General features: G+C 36.0%; 1 protein-coding gene across 1 annotated transcript in view; it reads left to right on the top strand.

The window, feature by feature from the left end:
* Positions 1-22,694, top strand: part of Pxdnl (peroxidasin like) — a 452,037-nt gene that overhangs the window by 150,164 nt on the left and 279,179 nt on the right. The window contains exon 2 of the mRNA XM_027932810.2: positions 8,022-8,093. Coding sequence (XP_027788611.2) covers positions 8,022-8,093 — 72 coding nt within the window. The remainder of the gene's footprint in view (positions 1-8,021; positions 8,094-22,694) is intronic.

The following is a 22,694-nucleotide window of genomic DNA, read 5'->3' on the forward strand; positions in this document are numbered from 1 at the left end:
TAAGATTCTTTCTACTTTCAGACGATGTTTATTGGGTCACGTGCAAATAGGCCTGCCTTGTCTAGTGGGATTGCTAATGCTGATACTGACCTGTCCTCCCTCCCAGGCATAGGAACATTCTGAAGAGCCACACAGAAACCCAGAGAGAGCATACAAGAGTGAAAACTATTGCATAGTAGAATACTGAACCTGATACTATGGATTATGTTAAATAATTACTTTCAAAGGCTAAATATTATTATTTTGAAAAACATTTTCAGAAGGAATGACAAAGTTAGGAATGTCTTAACATTCAACAGGCTATGGAACTTTGGTTTTATACCAAAATCCACTTAGAGCATCTTATTACCAAATAAAAGACACGATTTGGTATAATATGATGTTTCATTACCTTTAAGTGAAGCTTTGCTATTGGCTCCTATTTTCACATGCAATGGATGGTGACTCATATTCAGTCTGTGGCCTCACACTGTGACATTCAGGACAAATTAAGTCACCTCATCTCCCTTGAAATCATTTCTCTGACTTGGAAGACAACTACCATTTAGTGACACCTGCTGGAAGGACCAAATATGCAGAGGATGAAAATATCTGGAACAGACCGTCAAGGTTTTTGCAGTTTGCTCTGGGTTTCCACGAACAGGTATATTGTCCAGAATTATAACACTCTTTTTACATTAAGATCCTTCGAGTTACGTGAATAATGCAGCTGTATCCTTGCATTAAGTACTGACTTACCTTGGACAGGTTAATATCTTCCATTAACTGTGTCACTATTAGCTCCTTTGTGGAAACAAATAATGTTAATTTTAACCAGGTAATCCATGAAAGAGAAGGGATTTGCACGGAGCTCTCACTGTTCTGCCTGAGAACAGCAGGAATTTTCTTTTACATAATGAGGTGGAAAGTGTGTTCATGTGAGGATCAGGAGACATGTTTTTGGATGCAGCCTCTGGACCTCAGTGGCTGATGGTGAATGTACTTGTCATCCTGAGATTTCAGTTTTCTCACAGTGTGTTGGAGGTCAGGTGGGAGGCAGGGCCTGCTTTGTGAGCAGATGTCCTAGAGGGTTGTTCTTCGCGGCCACTTGTTTTACTTTTAGGGAAATGAGATATTCTGGGTCTTAGTTTTTCAGCTCTGAAATCAGCATACTAACACTTGCCTTGAAACAGTAGTGTTCATTTTCAGCTTGGCTGGATATGCGAGTTTGTTGTAGTTCTCTCCCCTCCCCTTGACTTTTTTTCTTCCTTTTCCATATGTAAAATCAGAGGTTGGAGGAACTGGACTGTAAACTGGTTTCTTTTTAAAAAGTTCAGGCCTATGGATTTGGTTCAGTGGTAGAGCATGCACTTAGTATGCATGAGGCTCTGGGTTCCACAAATAAATAAATAAAAATAACAAAATGTTCAAGTTTTTTAAGTTTATAAAAGTATCGGTCCTCTTTTGTTTTTGTTTTTAAAGAAAAAGCTGGGTGTGGTAGCTCACACCTGTAAATCAGCAGCTTAGAAGACTGAGGCAGGAGGATTGCAAGTTCAGAGCCAGCCTTAGCAACTTAGCGAGGCCTTAAGCAACTTAATGAAATCGTGTCTCTAAATAAAATATTTATAAAAAGGGCTTGGGGATGTGGCTCAGTGGTTAAACCTCTCTTGATCCAATCCCCAGTACCAAAAATAAAATAAAATGGAAAAGAAAAAAAACAAAACTAGGACATTAAAGACAAGTACATCCTTTTAGATTTTATGTGTGTATGTGTGTGTGTGTGTGTGTGTGTGTGTGTGTGTTGTCTATTATCTTCTAATTTTAACTCTCTAGGGCACCTGACCGTGCTCAGTGCTTTAAGACCCATAAAGTAATCGATTCCCTGATCCCAGGGATTTTGTGAACAAGCACTCAGCAGAGAGAGCCTCAGTTCTGCCTAATCTAATCCACAAGCTTGAGAGGGGATGAAATGGTTTCTAAAAAATAGCGTGGATCTGGGAGAGGAATTGCATTGAGGAGAAAAATGAAAAAGCTTGATGATGGAAGAACAGTTGTAAAGTTGTTCCAGTATCATCTTTGAAACCTTTATAATATTCTTATGTTTGTAAAAGCACTTTAGCCATTGTTGTAGATATGTAGCTAAACATCAATATGTACAAAAACAGAAAAAAAAATATGTTAGCCCACAACCATATGTACCAAACCAACCCTGGCAAAGTTCCCACAGGGTCTGGCTTCCTTTCTTGGACTCCTACGGGGTTGGCTCTGTGTAGACTTGGTTAGAACAATGACTACATACCAGGGACCAGGGTGTGTGTGTGTGTGTGTGTGTGTGTGTGTGTGTGTGTACATGCAGGCAGAGAGATTTAAGCCAACAGACCTACGTACACAGAGGAGCTGATGTTGCAGTTCAAGTTCAAGATTACTCTGGAGTCAGAATTTCCTTGCAGGACCTCAGTCTTTTTCTTTTAAGGCTTTCAACTGATTGTTTAAAGCCCATTCCCATTATAGAGGGTAATCTGCTTCATTCAAAGTCAGTTTATTTGAATGTTAATAACATCGAGAGGAAAACAACACAAAAACACAAAACCTTTGGCACAGCGGCTAGATGGGTATTTGCCCCAAACTGGGTACAAAGGGTACCGTGGCACAGCATATAGGGACTATGCAATGAGAAAGCAGGACAGCAGCTGAGGGAGGGGACAGCAGTGGGTCATGGGGATCATTGAGAGCTAGGTCAGAGTGATCACCTGAGGGCTGGACTAAGGCAGCAGTCTACCTCGTGCTCTGAAGCCAGTGATGGCCCTGTGGCTGCCAGGAGTGTGCAGATGTGAGCTCCTTACAAATGAAAGGATGACCCCTGCTCTCTGGAGTCATCTTGCTTCCTTCTGCCCTTTGAAGAGTTCATGGAGTGAAGCAAATGGCGTACATTTCTTTCCACAATTGTGTGTTTTTGCCATTACAGTGACTTAATCGTATCCCCACCTTCAACAGGAATGCTTTCGGCTCAAGAATGAATCTGCCTGATCTTTATTTCATGAAGATAGGCTTTCTGCCTGAATGACCATTTCTCAGTTGTATGAGAAACAACTAGCAAATGCAAACAGAGAAACAGCCTGTTAAGACAGGTGCTGAGAGCTCCAGTTTGTTTTGCTCTTTCTGTACCAGATTTTTTTTTTTTTCTAAAATGGCCAGTATTTTATTCCAAACAAACGTGAGACTGTCTTTAACCCTGGACATGATTAGGAGGTTTGCAGCATGGTAGGACCAGCTCTGTGGACTGGGTATGAGAGATTGACTTGTCATTTTTTCTTCTTAGAGAAATTATGCATCGGGTCCCAGACCAGGTCCAGCTAGCAGTATTCTAAGGGGATCACAGTCCTCTTACAACTGAAACTGGACTGCACCATCCATGCCACACACATCATTGAACGTAATCTTAAAAATGGCTTCTGCAATTGTTGGGTGAATTAGTTCCAGACAATCGTATATATGTATTTTTTTTTGTACATTAAATGTCAGTTTATTTAGTGTAAACATAAAATGTGGTCTAAATGTTATGCTAAAAGGTGGCATTTATAAAACATGCTAAGAACCTCAGGATCTAGACAAGGCCAGGACCTCTCTCTCTTTGTATCTTGCTCTAGACGTTTTTGCCCATGAATGGCTTGTGGATTCCTATAGCCCTGTCTGGCATGCACTGTTACTGAAAGGGACCACATGGCATGAACTTGAGCTGCACTAATTCCTTTGGGGATAGTCCACCTACTCTCTGTCCATGTTTCTTTTTAACTCCCAGTCTGTTATAGGAATCATTTAAAATCCTTTTAGCCAGAGAATCTTCTGGTTTGAGTTCAAGCTAAAAACCTATCTCTTATTGGTTAGAGACACTGATTCCAAATTACTTACTATGAAGAACACATAATATTTCCTTCTCAGTTTTTTTCAATTTGGATTGGAGGAGGGGAGGGGAGACAGGCAAACTCATCATCTAATTTTTGTTTTACCATTCCAAATAAACTCTCTGGTTTCACTGGCACTCTGAGTTCCGGTGAAAAATGGGTGGAATGAAGCTTGTATTATCATGAATATTCAACAATATTATATCTATAGAAATTGAAGCAATTGTGAAGGATATATAATAATTCAAATTTCACTCTGCATTAGGTCAGATTTCCAATGCTATATCTAAATACCTGAGGGTATTTTGGCTCATATTACAAGGTTGAAAGGTTTATTTTGGCTCACTGTTTCAGTCCATGATTGCTTGGCCTTGTGGCTGTGGGCCTGTGGGAAGCAGACCATCATGGTGGGGGAGTGCACAGTGGGGCAAAGCTGCTCACTTCATGGCAGCCAGGAAGTAAAGAGAGAAAGAGGAAGGAGCTGGGGTCCCAATATCACCTTTAAGAACAGGCCCCCATGATCTAACTTGCTTTCATCAGGCCCCACCTCTTGACTATTCCATCACAATTAGTGACCAAGCCTTTCATATAAGTACCTTTGGAGGACAGGTAAGGTCCTAACTATAGCAGAATCTAAATGTGTAATGAGTGAAAATGTAATACTAAACTTTAGGCTAAGGGAAGTTTTATGGAAACAACACATTTTTGTATAAGTCAAATTGCTAGTGACCTAGCTTGACCAAGAGAGAGGCAATCTGTCTGGGAAAAATAAATCGCATTCTGGGGGTAAAATTTACACAGAAATCAGCACGATGCAAATTTTATGGTCATTTGAATTCAGATGATGATCTAATTTGGGGTTTAATAATATAAGGATGAATTTACCCTCTTATAGGTAACAAATTATACAATGCCCTGTATATTTTAAAATGAAATAGTTAAAACGATGAGGGGAAGCCTTTCCCTAGAATTCCAGTTTACTGCACTTGACTGTAAAATTTTGTGTGACAGAATATTGCCAGTTAAAGAAGACAAGTATTAACATATTCATTGGGTGCATTTGAATACGCCTTATTGGAATTTATGGGAAACAAAATATCTGTGTTTCTAACTTTGCTTCTCAGGCAGAGATTCCCTCAGTGCACATCAGAGGTGAGAAGAGGTCATGGCCACAGTTCATGGACCATGCTTCTCACAGTCCACTGAACAACCCTTGGGATCACAGAGACCTCACTACAGCACGACTTTACAAAGATATTTTGTATTTGTGTCAGGGGAACTTATTTTTGCACACTTGTGAAGAAGTACAAGTAAGGAATTCTGATAATAGGAATAACACTTTGACTTTCATATCAATCCAGTGGCAAGTTTAAATTTATAATTTGGTGATTAGTTCAAGCATGGTTTTGCATTATTTTCAATTAATTAAATTACTGTTATAATGTATTCAGATGAGAATACATTTGCAATTGACATCATGTTGTAAAATGGAAGATAAGCACACCCTATGCTAACAATCTCAGTTTTGAATATATGCCATAGAGAAAGATTTTTTTTATATGCACCAGGAGATATGCATGCTTGCTTTGTTGCACTGTTGCTTTTAAACAGTGTTGCAAAAATCAGGGAAAAATCAGAATGTCTGACCCTATGAGAACATACAAAGGTATAGTGGTCCATCTGCATTGTGAAGTACTATCAAGTATTTAGGAATAAACATTCGGGCTTTCGTGCGAAGACAAGGAATAATAAAGAAATGATATAGTGAGAAGGGAGAAGGGAAACGTTGACAACCATGTAAAGTTAGATGAATTTTTTGTAAATTTAAATCCACTTAATATTTTATACTTACCCACATATTATATTTTCATATTTATATATGCATATATTTGTTATGGTTTGAATATGAATTGTCTGCCCCAAAGCTCATGTTTAAAAAGCATGATCCCCAATGCAATGAGGTTCAGAGGTGGGGCTTTTAAGTAATGATTATAGCATGAGAGTTATAACCTCATCTGTTACAGCTCATTTAATGGATTAATAATTTGAATGGACTACAGGGTGGTAACTCTAGGCAGATATTGCAGAAAGTAGGGCACTGGGGTTGTGGTCTTGGGGATAATATCTATCCTTGGTCTGTTGTTCCCTTCTTTTTCTCTGCTTTCTGGTTGCTATGAGCTAAGAATCTTTCCTTCTCCACACTCTTCTACTATAATGTTCTGCCTCACCTCAGTCCAAGATCAATGGAGTCAGTTGACCATGGACTGAATCTTTCAAAATGTGGTCCCCAAATAAACATTGCCTCTTTTTAATTGTTCTTGTGAGGTATTTTGTTTATAGTGACAAAAATCTAACGTATTTTATCTTATTATTATGATTTAGATATGAGATGTCCCCCCAAAACTCATGTGTGAGACAATGTAAAAAAGCTTAAGGGTAAAATGATTGGGTTATGAGAGCCTTAACTTAATCAGTATTTTGATCCACTTGAATGGATTAACTGTGTGGTAACTGCAGACAGTCTTTACTTCCTTGTGCCATGTTCTGAGTTTTTTTTTTTTTTTTTTCCACCACATTCTTCCACATTTTTCTGCCATTATGTCCTGCCACACCTTGGGCCTGGAGGAATGGAATTGGCCAAGTATGCACTGAGACTCTGAAACTCTGAACCCCAGAGAAGCTTTTCCTCCTCTAAAATGGTTCTTATTGCATCTTTTGGCCACAGCAGCAAAAGGCTGATTGAGACCTTTTTATATGCATATGTATATATATTTGGAGAGAGGTGTCTAACTTACAAATGCCTTGTATTTGGAGAGGGGAGGCCAACATATTTCATGTAACAGCCATATCAACACTCACAAGGTCCCCAACTTGCCTTGCATGGTCTTGTATTTCCCAAGGAAGAAACAATGCATGTAGAGAGAAACCACCCTCAGCTGGTTGGCCTCTGTCACCCTAATCACAGCAGGCAGAGGCACATGACTGACATTTCCACCATAATCAGTGGAATTAGGGCAGGTGGTTCTCTCACTGACAGAAGGGTCCAGGCAGACCAGTAATGAGGCTCATCATATGAGTATGATATTTGTGTGTTCCTTACAGATACTCTATGCTCTAGTGTTGTAATAATTCACTTGTTAATCCTCCCTGGAGCATCCATGCTCAGTTACAAAGACCATGCTCTGCTTATCTTCGTAATTCCAGTACTGAACAGGTGGCACCTAAGTGACACTTGAAAATTCTTAGGCTGACTAAAGCAGTGTTTTCATTGCTGAACAAAAATACTGGTATGGAGAATTAATTACCTCTCAAACTACAGCCATGTGTCAGTTATTGATGGGGGTATATTCTAAGAAATGTGCCATTAGGTAATTTTGTTGTGGGGTGAATATTGCAGTGGGTGCTTAAACGAAGGCAGCTGTAATGTCCGTAGGTGACAGAGTCATATGTATATTCTGTCATCAGCTGAAATGTTGTCATGCTGTTTCTGTAATTATCCTGTTGACTTACTTTCAAATTCCTTAGAAGACCATTGTATTGGGCTGGAGGTGTAGCTTAGTGGTAGAGCACATGCCTAGCATATGTGAGGCCCTGGGTTCCATCCTCAGCACCTCATAAAAATAAATAAATAAAATGGGGGTATTGTGTCCAACTACAACTAAAAAATAAACTATATATATATATATATAATGAAGGCCATTGTATTCCTGGGCTATGTAGAAAAATTAACTAATTAATAACTGACTAAATTCAATCAACAGTGCTCTGTTGAGTTGATATGTGATCTTTAATATATGAATGTTATTTACCAAACCAAATATAGTCAATTTGAATATTTCTGTATATAGTATATATTTTAGCATCAAATATTATCTAAAGCAAATGGCATTCTGCATCTTGACAGGTCTTTAATGACATTTTTTCTGACATTTTTGAACTAGCATAGAGCACCAGATATGAATAATCTGGTGTAAACAATGTACATATCTAATGATTAATGGGTGATGTGCACTAATCTTGTTTTAATTGTGTTTAAATTTAGTGCTGTATGTTTGGTTATAAAAAGAAATAGACTTCTAGAAATAATGACAGAATAGAAGTCAACATATTGTAATTTTCTTCCCCTTTTTATGTTCCTAGAGACTTGAGGTTTAACAGAATAAGAGAAATTCCAGGGAGTGCCTTCAAGAAACTCAAGAATCTGAACACTCTGTGAGTACTTATTGCTAATCTGTGGGGTTCCTAAAATTACGACCTACTTGGTTTGCAATTTACCATGAAAAGTCATTTTAAAAATAAAGAACAGTCTATAGAAGAATGAAATCTAGTTAGGGGACTTGTAACCAGCAAAATTCAGTTGCTTTTTTCCACAGCCAATATTTTTCTTTACTTCTGAACTTGGAAGATATTCCTCTTTATCTGTTATTTATGTTTAACTTGCTTAGAAAAGTTTCTCAAAATGAAGAAACTGAGAGAAAGAGTGATTATATACCTTGTCTGTGGGTCCCCTGGCAAAAAAGCCATAGAATGGAATTAAGACTCATGACTTCCTGAGTCCAAAGCCCATTCTCTCTCCAGTATACTGCTGTATTTTATTTGCAATATCACAAGACCCCTATAAAATCACATAGAAGAGAAAAATGACAATTTTATGGCTAAGCACTGATAAAAATTTCCAGCATTTAAAAACTTACATTTTATTTATGGAACAGCTATCCGTTATCTCTTTTGTATTTAGCAGTTTGTGGGCTTTGGATTCAGACTCAAATGTACCTGAATCTACTGTGCTGTAGCTGATAGTCTGTCCTTGTGGAGTAGTCAGTAAACAAAACCCCAACTGTGTGGTGGCGGGATTGTAAATTAGTACAAACATTTAATCAATAAAAGAGTTTCCTCAAAAGACTAGGCATGGAGCCACCATCAGACCTAACTATATCAATCCTCAGTATTTCATCCAAAAGAATTAAAGTCACTATACTATAGAAATATAGGTATACCCACATATATAACAGCATAATTCACAATAGTCAAGTTATGGAGCCAGCCTTATTGTCTGTTAACAGATGAGTAGAATAAGAAAATGTGTTGTATATACACAATGGATAAAAAAGAACAAAATTATGTCATTTGTAGGAAAATGGATGGAACTTGAGAGCATTATGTTAAGCAAAATAAGCCAAACTCAGAAAGTCAAGAGTCATATAATTTCTCTCATATATGGAAGACAGAAAAAGAAAAAGGTAGGGCAGTATCTCATAAACATAAAAGGGGGACCAGTAAAGGAAGGGGTTAGGGTTAGGGTTAGGGGAAGGGAGGAAAAGAGGGAAAGGGGAGGTACTGGGAATGAAAATGGTCAAATTGTATTATGTTCATGTATGAATTTGCCATGATGAATCTCACTATTCTGTATATATAACACACCAATAAAAGTTTTTAATAAGCCAAGTCATAGTACATAACTAATTTTTTAAAAATATGGTAAATGGAGTGCTTTGAACAATGATGACAGGAGGCTTAAAAGTATTAAGAGTGCTCAGTGTTTAAAATCATTGATTTTAACCCCCAGAGAGAATACACTAAAAGTTAAGAATATCCAGTGTGGCTAATCCCATGTGAGTTCATTTGTCTTCTTGTCATAATATTCTCATAACAGAGTTATCAATCTTATCAACATGGTTCGACTTCTCACCATATTCTGGCCAACTTATCCTTTCTAACTTTAGAGCTGAGATCATGACTTTACTTGTACTTTTCCTAACTGGTTCCTTTCCAATAAAAGATGCCTGTATATACATATTTTATCATCATGTCTTCGGTTGGGAGGATATAAGAGTATAACAAAGTAGGGACTGCAGGATATATATATATATATATATATATATATATATATATATATATATATATATATATATATATATTTTTTTTTTTTAACAAGCAAGCAATTCTTGAACATTATGCACAAAAGTTTAAAAGTTTCTTGGAGTGCTTGTGGACATGCTTCTCCCTCTTTAGCAGAGATCTGATTTAGTGCCTCTTGGGGGACAGCATGATTGAAGCCTTCTACCACTGTCTACTGAAACATGTAGATGATAAATAAGTATCATATTTATTTATGAAATTGCTAATATTACCAACGTTTATTAATAATGTTATTTAATCTCTTCATTTGAGATAGTTGACACTTAAAAATATTTTTTTTTCTGAGAATAACAAAAAACTGATGATTTCTATTGCAGTTAGGCTATTGTGGAATTATAATGTGTAACATTAGTGATTAGTGAATAATCCAACTCTTCATTTGGAAAAAACTATGCTTATAATTAATTTTTGCTTAACTATTTTAATTCCAAAACCATAATAAAATGATTTAGTAATTAGTGTGAATGAAAAACCTTGTTTTCTGCTAGTTGTTTTACACACATTATCTCCATTTTCTGCTACTATGTTCTGTGGTAGGTGTTATTATTTATAAAGAGATGAAGAGACTGAGGCTCATGACTAATGTAATTTACCCAAGTTCATCCAACTCAAGGGGCAGGCAGTGGTCACCCATAGTTTGATCAGTGAACTTTTGGACTGTGTAGTTTGTGGTGACAGAATTCAGGAAAGCTATTTCCTTGGAGTAATTGATGGTAGATCACCTAAATAGTAAAGTGTATGTGTATGTGTGTGTGTGTGTGGGTGTAAGTGAGAGAAGGAAGGATGGGGGGAAGAGAGGAAGTTCGAGGTGGGAGGAATTGTTCTCTTCAGAAAATGAGCTAAGAAATGAGACATTGAAAATTCCCGAAACTCCAGTTAAGAGAAGACCCAAGGGTCTTTACTAACTTATTGTAAGGGAAAAAGTAAATATGGGTCAAAATTTTAAAAATAGAGTGAAACATTTCATGTAAGAATATGAAAAAATCTTCACCATATGGCTCTGATACCAATATAGCAATATTAAGTGTTCCCATGTTTCTGGGCTGCCTTTGTAGCACATTGCATAGATGCTCCTTTGTTCTCGTGTGGTTTAAAACAAATGCCAACCACTTGGTCCTGTGTTATAAAAGGGAAGGTTTTCCTCAGGAACAGTTGGCATTTTGTATTAAACCCAGAGGTTGTTAAGAGGTTTATTAAAAAAAAAAAACCCTGGAAATGTTATGTATTATCAAAGTCTATGAACTACAGGGTAAGCTCAAGGATCTGTTAACTAAACACTCTAGATTTTGCCCCCAAAGTGCAGACAAGTGAGACCTGGCAGAACTTGGTGACTCACCATGATGTGTCTGCCTTCCAGTTTCTGGGTGAAACTGATAAGAGTAATATGGTTGGGAAGCAGACTGGAATTTCATGGTGGACCATTCAATTATGAAAAAGATGCTTTCTGGCCCAAGGTAGTCCAAGTTCACGTTGAATGTTTTCTGCCACAGATGTGGAAATAACTAAGGGTAAGAGATCCTGGTTTCTTTTGGTGGGCAATAATATTTGAAACCAGAATCTGAATCATTAAATATGTAACTGTATACACACACATACACACACTCACACACACAATCATGTATTTATATTGATGCCTCCAGATCAATTCTAATGTCACATGGTTTTTCTCCCTCTAATTTTTACCCCCATTCCATATTCACATCTTTTTGGAATCCGACAGTAGAATGTATTTACTTATTTAGTATTTTATAGAATGCTCAAAATAGTTTCAGAACTATTTTACACCAAGCATGACATCACAACAAGTGTAATAAATTAAGTGGAAAATAGCTGTGCGAGTCTTGTTTTCTTGTGTGTCAGGGAGAATGCAGTCAAAATGCTGTATTTAAATTACTCAAATTAATCTTTTCATTCCTCTGAGTTTATCTATTTGCTACATAATTAGATTTGTTTTCCTTTACATTGATTTTCAGGATTTGTTTTTATCTTGTTTGATACATGGTTCGTCCTCCATTTCCATTAATTCTGTATCTCTGGATTCCACCAATCATGGATCAAAACTATTTGGACAAACAAATCACATTTGTACTGAACATGAACAGACTGTTTTTTCTAATTATGATTGCCTAAACAGTACAGTGTAAGAACTACTTATGGGGCATTTATATTGTATTTGCTATATAAGTAAATTAGAAATGATTTAAAGTCTATAGGAGGATGTACATAGGTTATATGTAAACACGACACAACTTTATATAAGGCACTTATGTGGTAACAGATTTCAGTATGTACAAAGTCCTAGAAAAAAATTGCCTATGGATACTGAGGAATGACTTTAATATTGATGCAAAATTCAGAAATATATATAAAAAAAGACACATGAAATCTTATTACTAACCTTATCACATTGGTAACCTTAGGTATAAGTATCCCATTAAAATTTAATATCAATTTTTATGATTTTTTTCTTTTGATATGTTTATATGTATACATGTATTTGATATATATTCATATATAAATATATATATATATATATATACATATATATATTTCTTATTGCAGCTTCTTTTTTGCACAAAGGTGACATATTTTACTTTTTATTACTTAATGACATCTCCTGGACCTCATTCCGTTAATAGTTCACAGTCTTTACAGAAATATTTAAATGGCACCATTGTATGCAATTGTGCGAGTTCTGCATGGATATTAAAGGTCTCCCCAACTTTTTTGTTCCTACTAAATATTATTCATAATTAAATATCAAATTAACTTGTTCACATATTATCTTCTACTTGAAGGTAAATTTTTAGGAGTGAGGTTGGTAGATTAATGGTTCAATGCTTATACCATTTGTTGAATGTTCCTAATGCTTCCTATAGCAGGACAATTGACACTGTCACCAACAATGCATACGGATGTCTATTTCACTATAGACTTGCCCAGGCAATGGTCACCAAGTTTTTAAATTTGATGATTTTTTTTTTTGCTGATCTAATAGGTATGAAATGATATCTCAGTTTAGTTTTAATTTTCATTCTCACATCTGAGTTAAATCAATTTTTTATGTTTAAAGGCCTTTTGTTTACTTTTTCCTGTGACCTGCCTGTTCATGCCCATTGTCCAGTTTTATATCGGGAGTTGACAATATCTTTATTTTTAACTCTTTATATTTATTTAGCCTTTTCCTGCAATGTGTGGAATAAATATGTCAATTTTTAATTTGTCTTTCCTGAAGATATTCTGTTGTTTATAGTACTAAAGTTTTAGTTTTTAAATTTTTCAGTAGTTAAATTTATGCATACTGGGGCTGGAGGTGTAGCTCAGTGGGATAGAGCTCATCTAAAATGTGCAAAGCCCTGCATTCCATCCCCAGCATCATAAATAAAAATTACCTCCTTTCCTTTTTATGCTTTTAATTTTTGAGCCATAATTATAAAGCCTTTCCTTGACCTGAATTCATAAAAGAATATACCAGATTTCCTTTTAACAGCTGTATGGTTTCAGATTTTTTACATTTAGATCTCAGATCCATTCAGTTTCTTCAGTGCTTCTTGTATAAATCCAATTTTATCATTTCTCCAAGTGCCCAGCCCTGGTTATACCACCGTTTATTTCAAAAGTTCACTGATTTAATGTCACTTTTATTACATACTAGATTTTCATATGTAGTTGAGCTAATTTTCAACTTTTCCTTCTTTTGTACTAATAGACTATTTTTAGAACAATCTCTGACTTACAGAAAAATTGAGCTGCTAGAACAGAGTTCCTATCTGTTCCCCTCCCTTGGCCTCACACAGCTTTTTCTATTACACATGTCTTACATTAGTATGGACCATTTATCACAGTTAATGAAATAATGCCGATATCTGATTACTGACTAAAGCACATCATTTACTCAGACTTTCTTACTTTTCACCTATGATTTTTTTTTTTTTTCTGTTCCAGGATCCCATCTAGAGCCCCACGTTACATTTAGTTGTCATGTTTCTTTAAATTCCTTTTGGCTGTGACAGTATTTTTAGAATTTTCCTGTGTTTGATGACCTTGGGAATTTTGAGGAGCACTGGACAAGTAGGTCATAGGATGTCTCTGTTACATATAGTGCTGTTAAATCAACATATCGAGTTTTTTTTTCTTGTGGTTTCTTGCTAGTGTACACAATGCAATCAATTTTTGTATATTGGTGTTATATTCAGTGATCTTGTTAAATAAATATTAGTTATAATTCTTTGCTTATAGATCTTTTGGATTTTATGTGTACATAACTATGCCCTTTGGGAAAAAAGTTTTTCTTGTCAATCCTTATGTATCCCTCAGGGGACAGCGTCTTGGTTTCTTCATATTAGCTGATTTTTTGAAAAGGTTGATTTGAGAATATAGTGGCATCCAACGAAGTAGTGATTGATTTGTGACAAACTACTGACAACTGATCATTCTGTCTTTACTCCTACATGATTATGAAGTAAATGAATTATTCTTTCTTTTGTTGCTCCACAGTTAACCTCATCACTAGTTGCTAATAGACTAATTTTTTCTCCACAAATTTGGCACTGCAGCATAAATTCCATTCAGCTTCCCCCAAATGCAGGAATTTTTCTGCCTATTGACCTAATTTGATGCTAGATGTGGTTCTCATAATGCAATTTCCCATAACAATTGGGTCAGAGTACCAATGGCAGTAGTAGACAATTGGAAAACAGTCACAGAAAGGTAACCAGGGAGGGAACACTCTCTTTCATCTTAGGATGGTCTCTTCCTAATGAATTTTTCTTCCTCATAGTCCTACAAAAGGAAATCACAGCATCAGCTGAATTAAGGGGTCTTGATGTCTATCATTCAAGTCTTTGGTCATGGCAGAAATATTTAGTGGTGACTAGAGGGCTAGTGGAAAAAGATCCAGGCAGATCAGAGAAAGCTCCCAGTTAGTAAATAGCTGACTCCAAGATCTATGTGTAGAATTTTCAATTTTATTTATCCATAGATTTACATGATCACATTTTGAATACTATTCTCAATCTCTTGACTCAGTCACTATTTTGCTTTACATAAGGGAATAGCTTTTGTAATACAGTAGTCCTGTGGAAGGAATTCAAAGGTCACTAACTGGATTTTCATTTTCAAAAGAATATTTTAGCTGTGAAATATTTAGTCAAAAATTTAAAAATAGAAATGAAATGCTCTATTCTGCATAATTATTAGGCACCAATAAAAATAAAATAAAAAGTTAAAAAACTAAATTGGTAAAAAGAAATCAATAACAACAACATATACAATATCACAGTACTAAATATATTACTTAGTAAAAAATTTGAAAAAATTTAAACACTATTTATTATTTATCATATACATGTTATATGTGAAATATTATGGCAAAAGCTTTACAATGACTAAATATATGGCCTTGGGTAAATTATTTACTTCTGGGATCATAGTTTCTTCATTGATAGGGCTCAGGGATTATGTCTTCTCTAAGCATTAGAAATTCAGTTATTTCTAACAGAAAAAAAAAGATATGGCAACAGGGAAAATTTATAAGGAATATTGTTAAATTTATAGGTTAAAACATAGAACATATTTCAAGATTTCAAGTCCCATCCCAGGCATAATGCTACTGGCAAATTCCCCTGTTTCATGTAATAGGTTGCTTTCAGGTAAATGGGAAGAAATGATTATACCAATGCTGGATGTTAGGGTTTGGATGTGAGGTGTCCCCCAAAAACTCACATGTGAGACAATGCAAGAAGTTTCAGAGGAGAAATGATTGGGTTGTAAGAGTCTTAACCCAATCAATGATTTAATCCCTAGATGGGAATTAACTGAGTGGTAACTAAAATGGTAGGGTGTGGTTGGAGGAGGTGGGAACTGGGGTGTGGGGTATATATTTTGTACCTGGAGAGTGGAGACTCTCTTTCTGCTTTCTGATTACCATATAAGCTGCTCCCCTCCACCACACTCTCCCACCATGATGTTCAGGCTCACCTCTAGTGCTGTGGAATGGAGCTGGCCTTCTAGGGACTGAGACCTCTGAAACTGTGAGTCCTCAAATAAACTTTTCCTCCCCTAAATTGTTCTGGCCAGATTCTTTAGTCACAGCAGCTAAATAACTGACTAAAACACTGGGCTCTGTCTTGTCACTTCAACTGCTGGCTGCCATGTTGTTTTACTTCAATGTACCTTGTCTGAAGAATTGAACACAAAATTCTCATCCAAAGAGCTTTCTTTTTTCTACAGGATTGTTTGGGGGCATAGGCATTTTGCTGACATTTTTTTATTTAAAAATTCTTCAAAAATTGTAGATTAGATGGTTGAACTTATATTAATTGTTTTCTATATTATTAATTATTCTTCACTTTTGCATCCTAGCTACCAGAAGAAAAAGAAAGCCACAGCATATAAGTAGGAAGAGTTTGTTCATACCAAGGTGTGTCAGCCCTGACTTGAATTTGGAATCCTTACTCATTCATAATTTTAAAATTATATATTATTAAATGTGATTTTTGACATACTAATTTTTATGCATAATAAAACATTTTTAAAAAACACATGAAGTCACTATAACAATAAAAGTATAAGCATAATGATAGCTTTGGAATCATCTCCCTGGGTGACAGTTCTAGCTCTGTTTTTTATTAGCTGTGTGATGCAAGTTTCTGTACTTATAAAAGAGGGTAATCCTAGTTCATGGAATTAACACAATGATTAAACAAAATAATACATGTAAAACACAGTGTATGGAATTTAAAAAATGTATATTAGTTTTTTAGGGATGCTGTAAAGTGTTACTAAAACCTTGAGGTTTTAAATCAAGGGGAAATTTAGTTCATTTTCCCATAAGTTGATGAGGTTATTATTCTATTTTCATTGATGTTAAATTTTCTGAGTTTTTAAAGAATATTTTCTGATTAATCCTCTGTCAGAAAAGAAGCTGACAAAGATTTTTCTCCCATATCTGTAGCTCAGTTTTCACTCTCTTGTTTACTTTGCTCTGCAGAAGCTCTTCAATTTGATGTCACACCATTTATTGATTCTTGGTTTATTTCTTGAGCTTTAGGAGTTTATTAAGGAAGTCAATGCCTGCATCTAAATGTTGTGTGTTGGTGCAATATGTTATTTGTGCATGTATGAATGCAATGGACTCCATCATTATGCATAATTATAATGCACCAATGAAAACCTAATAAAAATGTATAATAAAATAAATAAAAATAAATTTTCTCACAGTTCTAGGGGCCAGATGTCTGAACTGAAGGTGTTGGGAGGGCTGCAGCCCTCCTGGAGGCTCTGGGGGAGCTATTATTTGCTTCTTTTAGCATCTGGTAGCCACTGGCACTGCTTGGTGTTGCTTTCCTGTGGGACCATATAACTCCCATGTCTGCTTCAATGTTCCTCCTCAAACTGCCTGCTCCTCTGTGACTATGTGATCTCTTTCTGTCTCTCTCTTATAAAGACACATAGGATTGGATTTAGGGACCCCTTAGATAATACAAGATAACCTCCTACCATGAGGTCCTTAATTTAATCACATCCCTGAAGGTTCTGTTTCCCTTATCAGATAACATTTACAGATTCCAGTAATTAGGATCTGGATACCCATTATTCAGCCTACTAAAGAAAGGTAAATGCTTATTATTATTATTATTTATTAGTGATAGTAGAAATTATCTAATGGTATCATAAAAGTAGTTGTATTATAAAAGTAGCATATATTTAAAGATATTCTAATTCAGAGTTGCAAAAGGAAGAATAATATATAGAAAAGACTTTGGACTTTGGAAATTAACACTATAAAAGGAAACATTATATGAAGCCTAAGATATTGTGCCATCTAAGAGTCAAATATTAAATATTTTTAGAGTGCTGCTCTTGATATAAAAAAAATAGTCAAAAAAAAAGGTGAAAGAAAGAGAACTCATATTGTGGAGTTGCTGTTCTATGTCTAGTAGGATCTAATATATAACAATAAATAATAATAAAAATAAATGAAATCATATTATGGAGAACACTGTTCCGAGTGCTTTTCATCTGTTTAGTCGTTTAATAAGCCCTATGAAGCACTCCCATGATCCCTATTTTATAGCTGAGGAATTTGTAGACGAGAAGCTGGCTAACTTGGTAAATGCTGCAGTGAGTTTCCGTGGTAGAGCCTAACCTGAATCCAGGTTCTCTGGCTTCAGAGTGTGTGCTCCCAGCCACTTCTTCATCCCACTCCTCATATGCAATAGTCTCCATGTAACTTGGAGAGATTTTACCTTCTGCATCTATAAAATGATGACTGTAATATTTTTCTACATTACACAGATAAAGAACTACTCTGTTTTTTCTAAAAGACTTGCAAACAGTTTAGTTGATCACAAACTAGGTTTGTGGGAGCTCCAGAAACAAAATGGTAAAATTTTTTATTAGTGTGACTATAATCCCTCATCTTCCCTGACAAATTCCTATTACTGTTTTTCCTTCAGTCACCTCCTTGGCCCAACTACTGTCATGAATTGGCAATTTTGTACTAGATAAAAATAGAGGTATCTAGGGTGGGCTTCAGGGGAATATGGCTCATAAAAACCCTATGCAAAGCCCTTCTCTAATAAGCATGACCAAATATTTCTTAGCTTTAAGGCAGGAACTTAATACTTGGGCAGGAAGTTCTCCTTAGAGTCTCATTTGTCTTGGTCTTAATTTATGCTACTCTGAATTTAGAGACCCTGATTATAGCAGGAGGCCTCCTCATAATTCCAAAAAGGAAGTTCCAAAATGGTGAAAAGACCCACGAACATGCAATTCTCTTAAAAGTTTATTACATCATTTTTACAATGAATCCATGTTTTCAAATGTGCCAGCATTAATATATTACCTATCTTCCCACCTGCTATTCTTAGAGAACTGTCTTAGGTGCCCTGGATCATAGTCCTTCCCTTCCAAAGCCCTGGCAGACTCTTGAGATGGTTTTCTATCTGTCTGAGGTGTTTCCTATCTGTCATCAATATGGCCTTTTCTATTGTACCTTTCACACAAAGAGGTATTCTATAATCTCTGTATTATTAAGAAATACACTTCTCTCACCCCATAGGTCTCTCTTCCTAGCCACCGGCTATTACTCTGCTCTCCTCTAGATATGCATGAGCTTTCTTTCCTTTCTCTCTCAAACCTACTCCAGTCAGTTTGCAACACTTCTGCACCATTTGCTTTTTGTTGGTGTTTGTGTGTGGTAGGGCTGGGGATATAGCTCAGTGGTAGAGTGCTTGCCTAGCACGCATGAGGTCCTGGGTTTGATCACTAGCACAGTAAACAATCAATCAAAAACCCCACAACCAAAAAACAACAAGAGCAACAACAATACTCTCTTCAAGGTAACCAGTGTCCATAGGGAAAGTAGCCATTCTTCCATGTTTATCCCACTTGACTGATCAGTGATATTTGACACAGGTGGTCAATCCCTTGCTTTTGACATACTTTTCTTTAACTGAGTTCTATGCTACCACTGGTATCAGTCAGAAGCTTAAACAACAATATTCTTACCATCTGGGAGGCTGGAAGATTAGAATCAAGGGGTAGGCATGTTTGGCCTCTTCTGAAGCCTCTCTCCTTGGCTTGCAGATGGCTTTTTTTTTTTTTTCTACTGTGTGTGCACACATCCTGGTGCCCTTTCCTCTTCTGTTAAAAACATCAGTCCCAGTGAGGTCCTCACATGTATTAAGGTGACTGGATTAGTCCCCTTAATCAAATTAATGGTTCATACTTAATTACCTCTTCAAACACTCTATCTCCAAAATCTCCAAATATAGTCTTATGTGGGGTTGGAGCTTCAGCGTAGGAATTTTGTGGAGGGTGGTGGGAAAGTTATAATTTATTTCCATATCACCCCTCTTTCCTTAATTTCTGGCTCCTCTTGTTTCCCTTGCCTGGATTTCTCTTCTCTTCCTAGGTTTAAAGCTGCCTCAAGGCTCAGTCAGTATTCAGCCCTCTGTATTATTAAGAAATATACTTCCATATGTATATGCTTATCTATGCTGACTTTTGATGTGAGAATAACCAGTCCCCTTGGACTCTGTTTCTCACTATGACTTCTTTGAGCTTTGATGTTATTTCACTGTGTAAGAGCCAATGGGGGTCTTGCATTAAGTACGTTTGAAATCAAACTTTTGATTTATATTTTTAACCAAAATGTTCTTATATTATAAGTTCCTTCATATCAGCCTATAGTACTTTTTATCCTGTCAGTTACTTGGCCTGTAACTTCAGAGTTATTCTTATCTTTCCCTTTACCTCACACCTACATCTATAAGTTTAGTTCATTCTATATTCAAATACAGAGGTCCCCCCTTTCCCTCCAAAAAGAAGGGGACATCAATTTGGCTCGGGCAGGTTCTTTTTTTAAATATATATATATATATATATTTAGTTGTAGATGGTCGCAACACCTTCCTTCCTTCCTTCCTTCCTTCCTTCCTTCCTTCCTTCCTTCCTTCCTTCTTTTCTTCTTCCTTCCTTTCTCTCTCTCTCCTTCCTTCCTTCCTTCCTTCCTGAGGATAAAACCCAGTGCCTCATTCATGCCAGGCATGTGCTCTACTATCACTAAGCCACAACTCCAGCCCTAGGGCAAATTCTTAATGCTTGCCACAGAGAAGAATTCTAGGAAACATTAGAAGGTGAGGCACAAGCAGAGATTTATTTAAGACCAGCAAAGGTGTGGCACCTCAACACAGAGTGTGAGACCCCCTTACAGGGAAAGACACAGTGTGGTTTTCAAATCCATGCTTATTTTTACATTTTCAGTTTAGAATGAACAAACAAGCAAACAGGTGGGGATTGAAATAGCACAGTCGCCATAGTACACACAAATATTTCTGGCCCAATAGTTCAGATCATTTCCCTGTCTATGGGTACCCAGGTTTTAAATCACTTTTCTCTCTACATGAACCCAGTGGTTACCAATAAACAAACTTATTACATATAGTCTTGCCACAATAATGGCTCTGCAGTTTATAAGTTACTTATTTATAAAAGAATTTTAAGAGTTTTTATTTTCCCACAAGATTCCAAAAATTTTTAATTTATTTTTCCTTTTTCTCCCACTCACCTATCTCAGTTTCACTTTCCACAGTTTCAATTACCCACAGTCAACCATGGTCCAAAAATATTAAGTCAAAATTCCAGATATAAATAATTCCTAAGTTTTACATCACACCTCTGAGCACTGTGACGAAATCTTGAAATGTCATACTCCAGGCTACTTTGTCCAGAGTATCTACACAGTATACACTATCCATCCATCAGTCACTAGGATTATATAAAGTTTGGTATTATCTGTGGTTTCAGACATTCACAGGGGATATTGGAATGTACCCTGAATGGATCATTATATATTTCAAATCAGATCTGTTGACTGTCTTATCAGTTGGCTTCATTTTTTTTTTTTTAATGTAGAACCACAGTTTAAGGGGCTGAGGCTGTAGCTCAGTGGTAAAGTGCTTGCCTTGCATATGTGAGGCACTGGGTTCAATCCTCAGCACCACATAAAAATAAATAAAGATACTGTGTGTTCATCTATGACTAAATAAATATTTAAAAAAGAACCACAGTTTAACCATATACTTAACTATAACTAATTAAGCAAAATGATAGCTGGTTAAGAACTATTTCTGGATGTGTTTGTGTGGGTGTTTCAGGAAGAGATTAGCATCTGAATTGGTGGACTTGAGTAAAGCAGTTGACCTACTCACTGATGATAGGAACATAATTGGCTAATGCAGATAGCTTGAAATTGTTAAAGAATTATGAATAAATTGAAGGATCATACACAAATAGTTAAAAATAGCTAATTGCATATTAAATCTTACTTATTTTTTCCAAGTATATTAACCACTAGGGACTTTTTCAAACTTACCCAGAATCATTGGAAGCAAATCATGAAGAAATTTAGTGTGTTAAAACTCCTACATGTATAATCAGCTTATGATTTTAGATATGGTTCATGATTTATTCTTTTCATGAAAATATGCCATTATTATTATAAAAATCAAATGTATTAGTTCAAATAGATATGCTTTGTTGATTCTGAGGAACTTATTAAATGTGATTTTGTAAGTTTGTTAATCTCTATTGTAAGAAAATATAGATTCAAAATATGTGTTACAAGGCCACCCCATGACAAAAAGCTTAAGTTGTTTAGTGGACATGGTCTGAATGATAACAGCTTTTATTCTTTCTGCCATTGCTCACCATTTAATTTCTTTTTGGTGGTGATGGTGGGGTCATGGGCATTGAACCCAGAGGTACTTTACCACTAAGCTACATCCCCAACCCTTTATTTTCTATTTATTTATTTATTTATTTTTATTTTATTTTGAGACAAGGTCTCCCTAAGTTGCTGAGAGTCTTGTTAAGTTTCCAGGCTGACCTCAAACTTGCAATCCTCCTGTCTCAGCCTTCTGAGCCACTGGGTTTACAGGTGTGCACCATTGCATCCAACACCATTCAACTTTTTGATAACCAAAATTGCCTCTGCAGTTCATAATGACAAAGTGATTGCCTTTTACATGAAGTTTTATTTATATTTGCTGGGTTTACTGATTTGAGTATTTATACTGGACATTTCTCAAAATAGAAATTGCCTCTTTGGTACATAAGGAAAATCTGGCTTATATAATATTTACTTTTCTTTCTTTTTTTTTTTGCATGGGCTACTTTCAACATTTGTCAGTATCACTGAAAACACATTTATCTGGTGATATCCAGCAAAAACTGAAGGTGGAAAGCTGGAAAGTTTGTTTGGAGGTTCTGAGCAGAGTATTTATCCATCTGGGGAAAATATTGAGAGAAGATAAGGGAAACAGTGGTTTTGTGAAGAATGCACATAAAAAAGTGAAGAGAGAAGGGTCTCTGCTGGTGAGCCAAAAT

This window comes from Marmota flaviventris, chromosome 15 (genome assembly GCF_047511675.1).
Source record: "Marmota flaviventris isolate mMarFla1 chromosome 15, mMarFla1.hap1, whole genome shotgun sequence".
Classification (NCBI taxonomy): domain Eukaryota; kingdom Metazoa; phylum Chordata; class Mammalia; order Rodentia; family Sciuridae; genus Marmota; species Marmota flaviventris.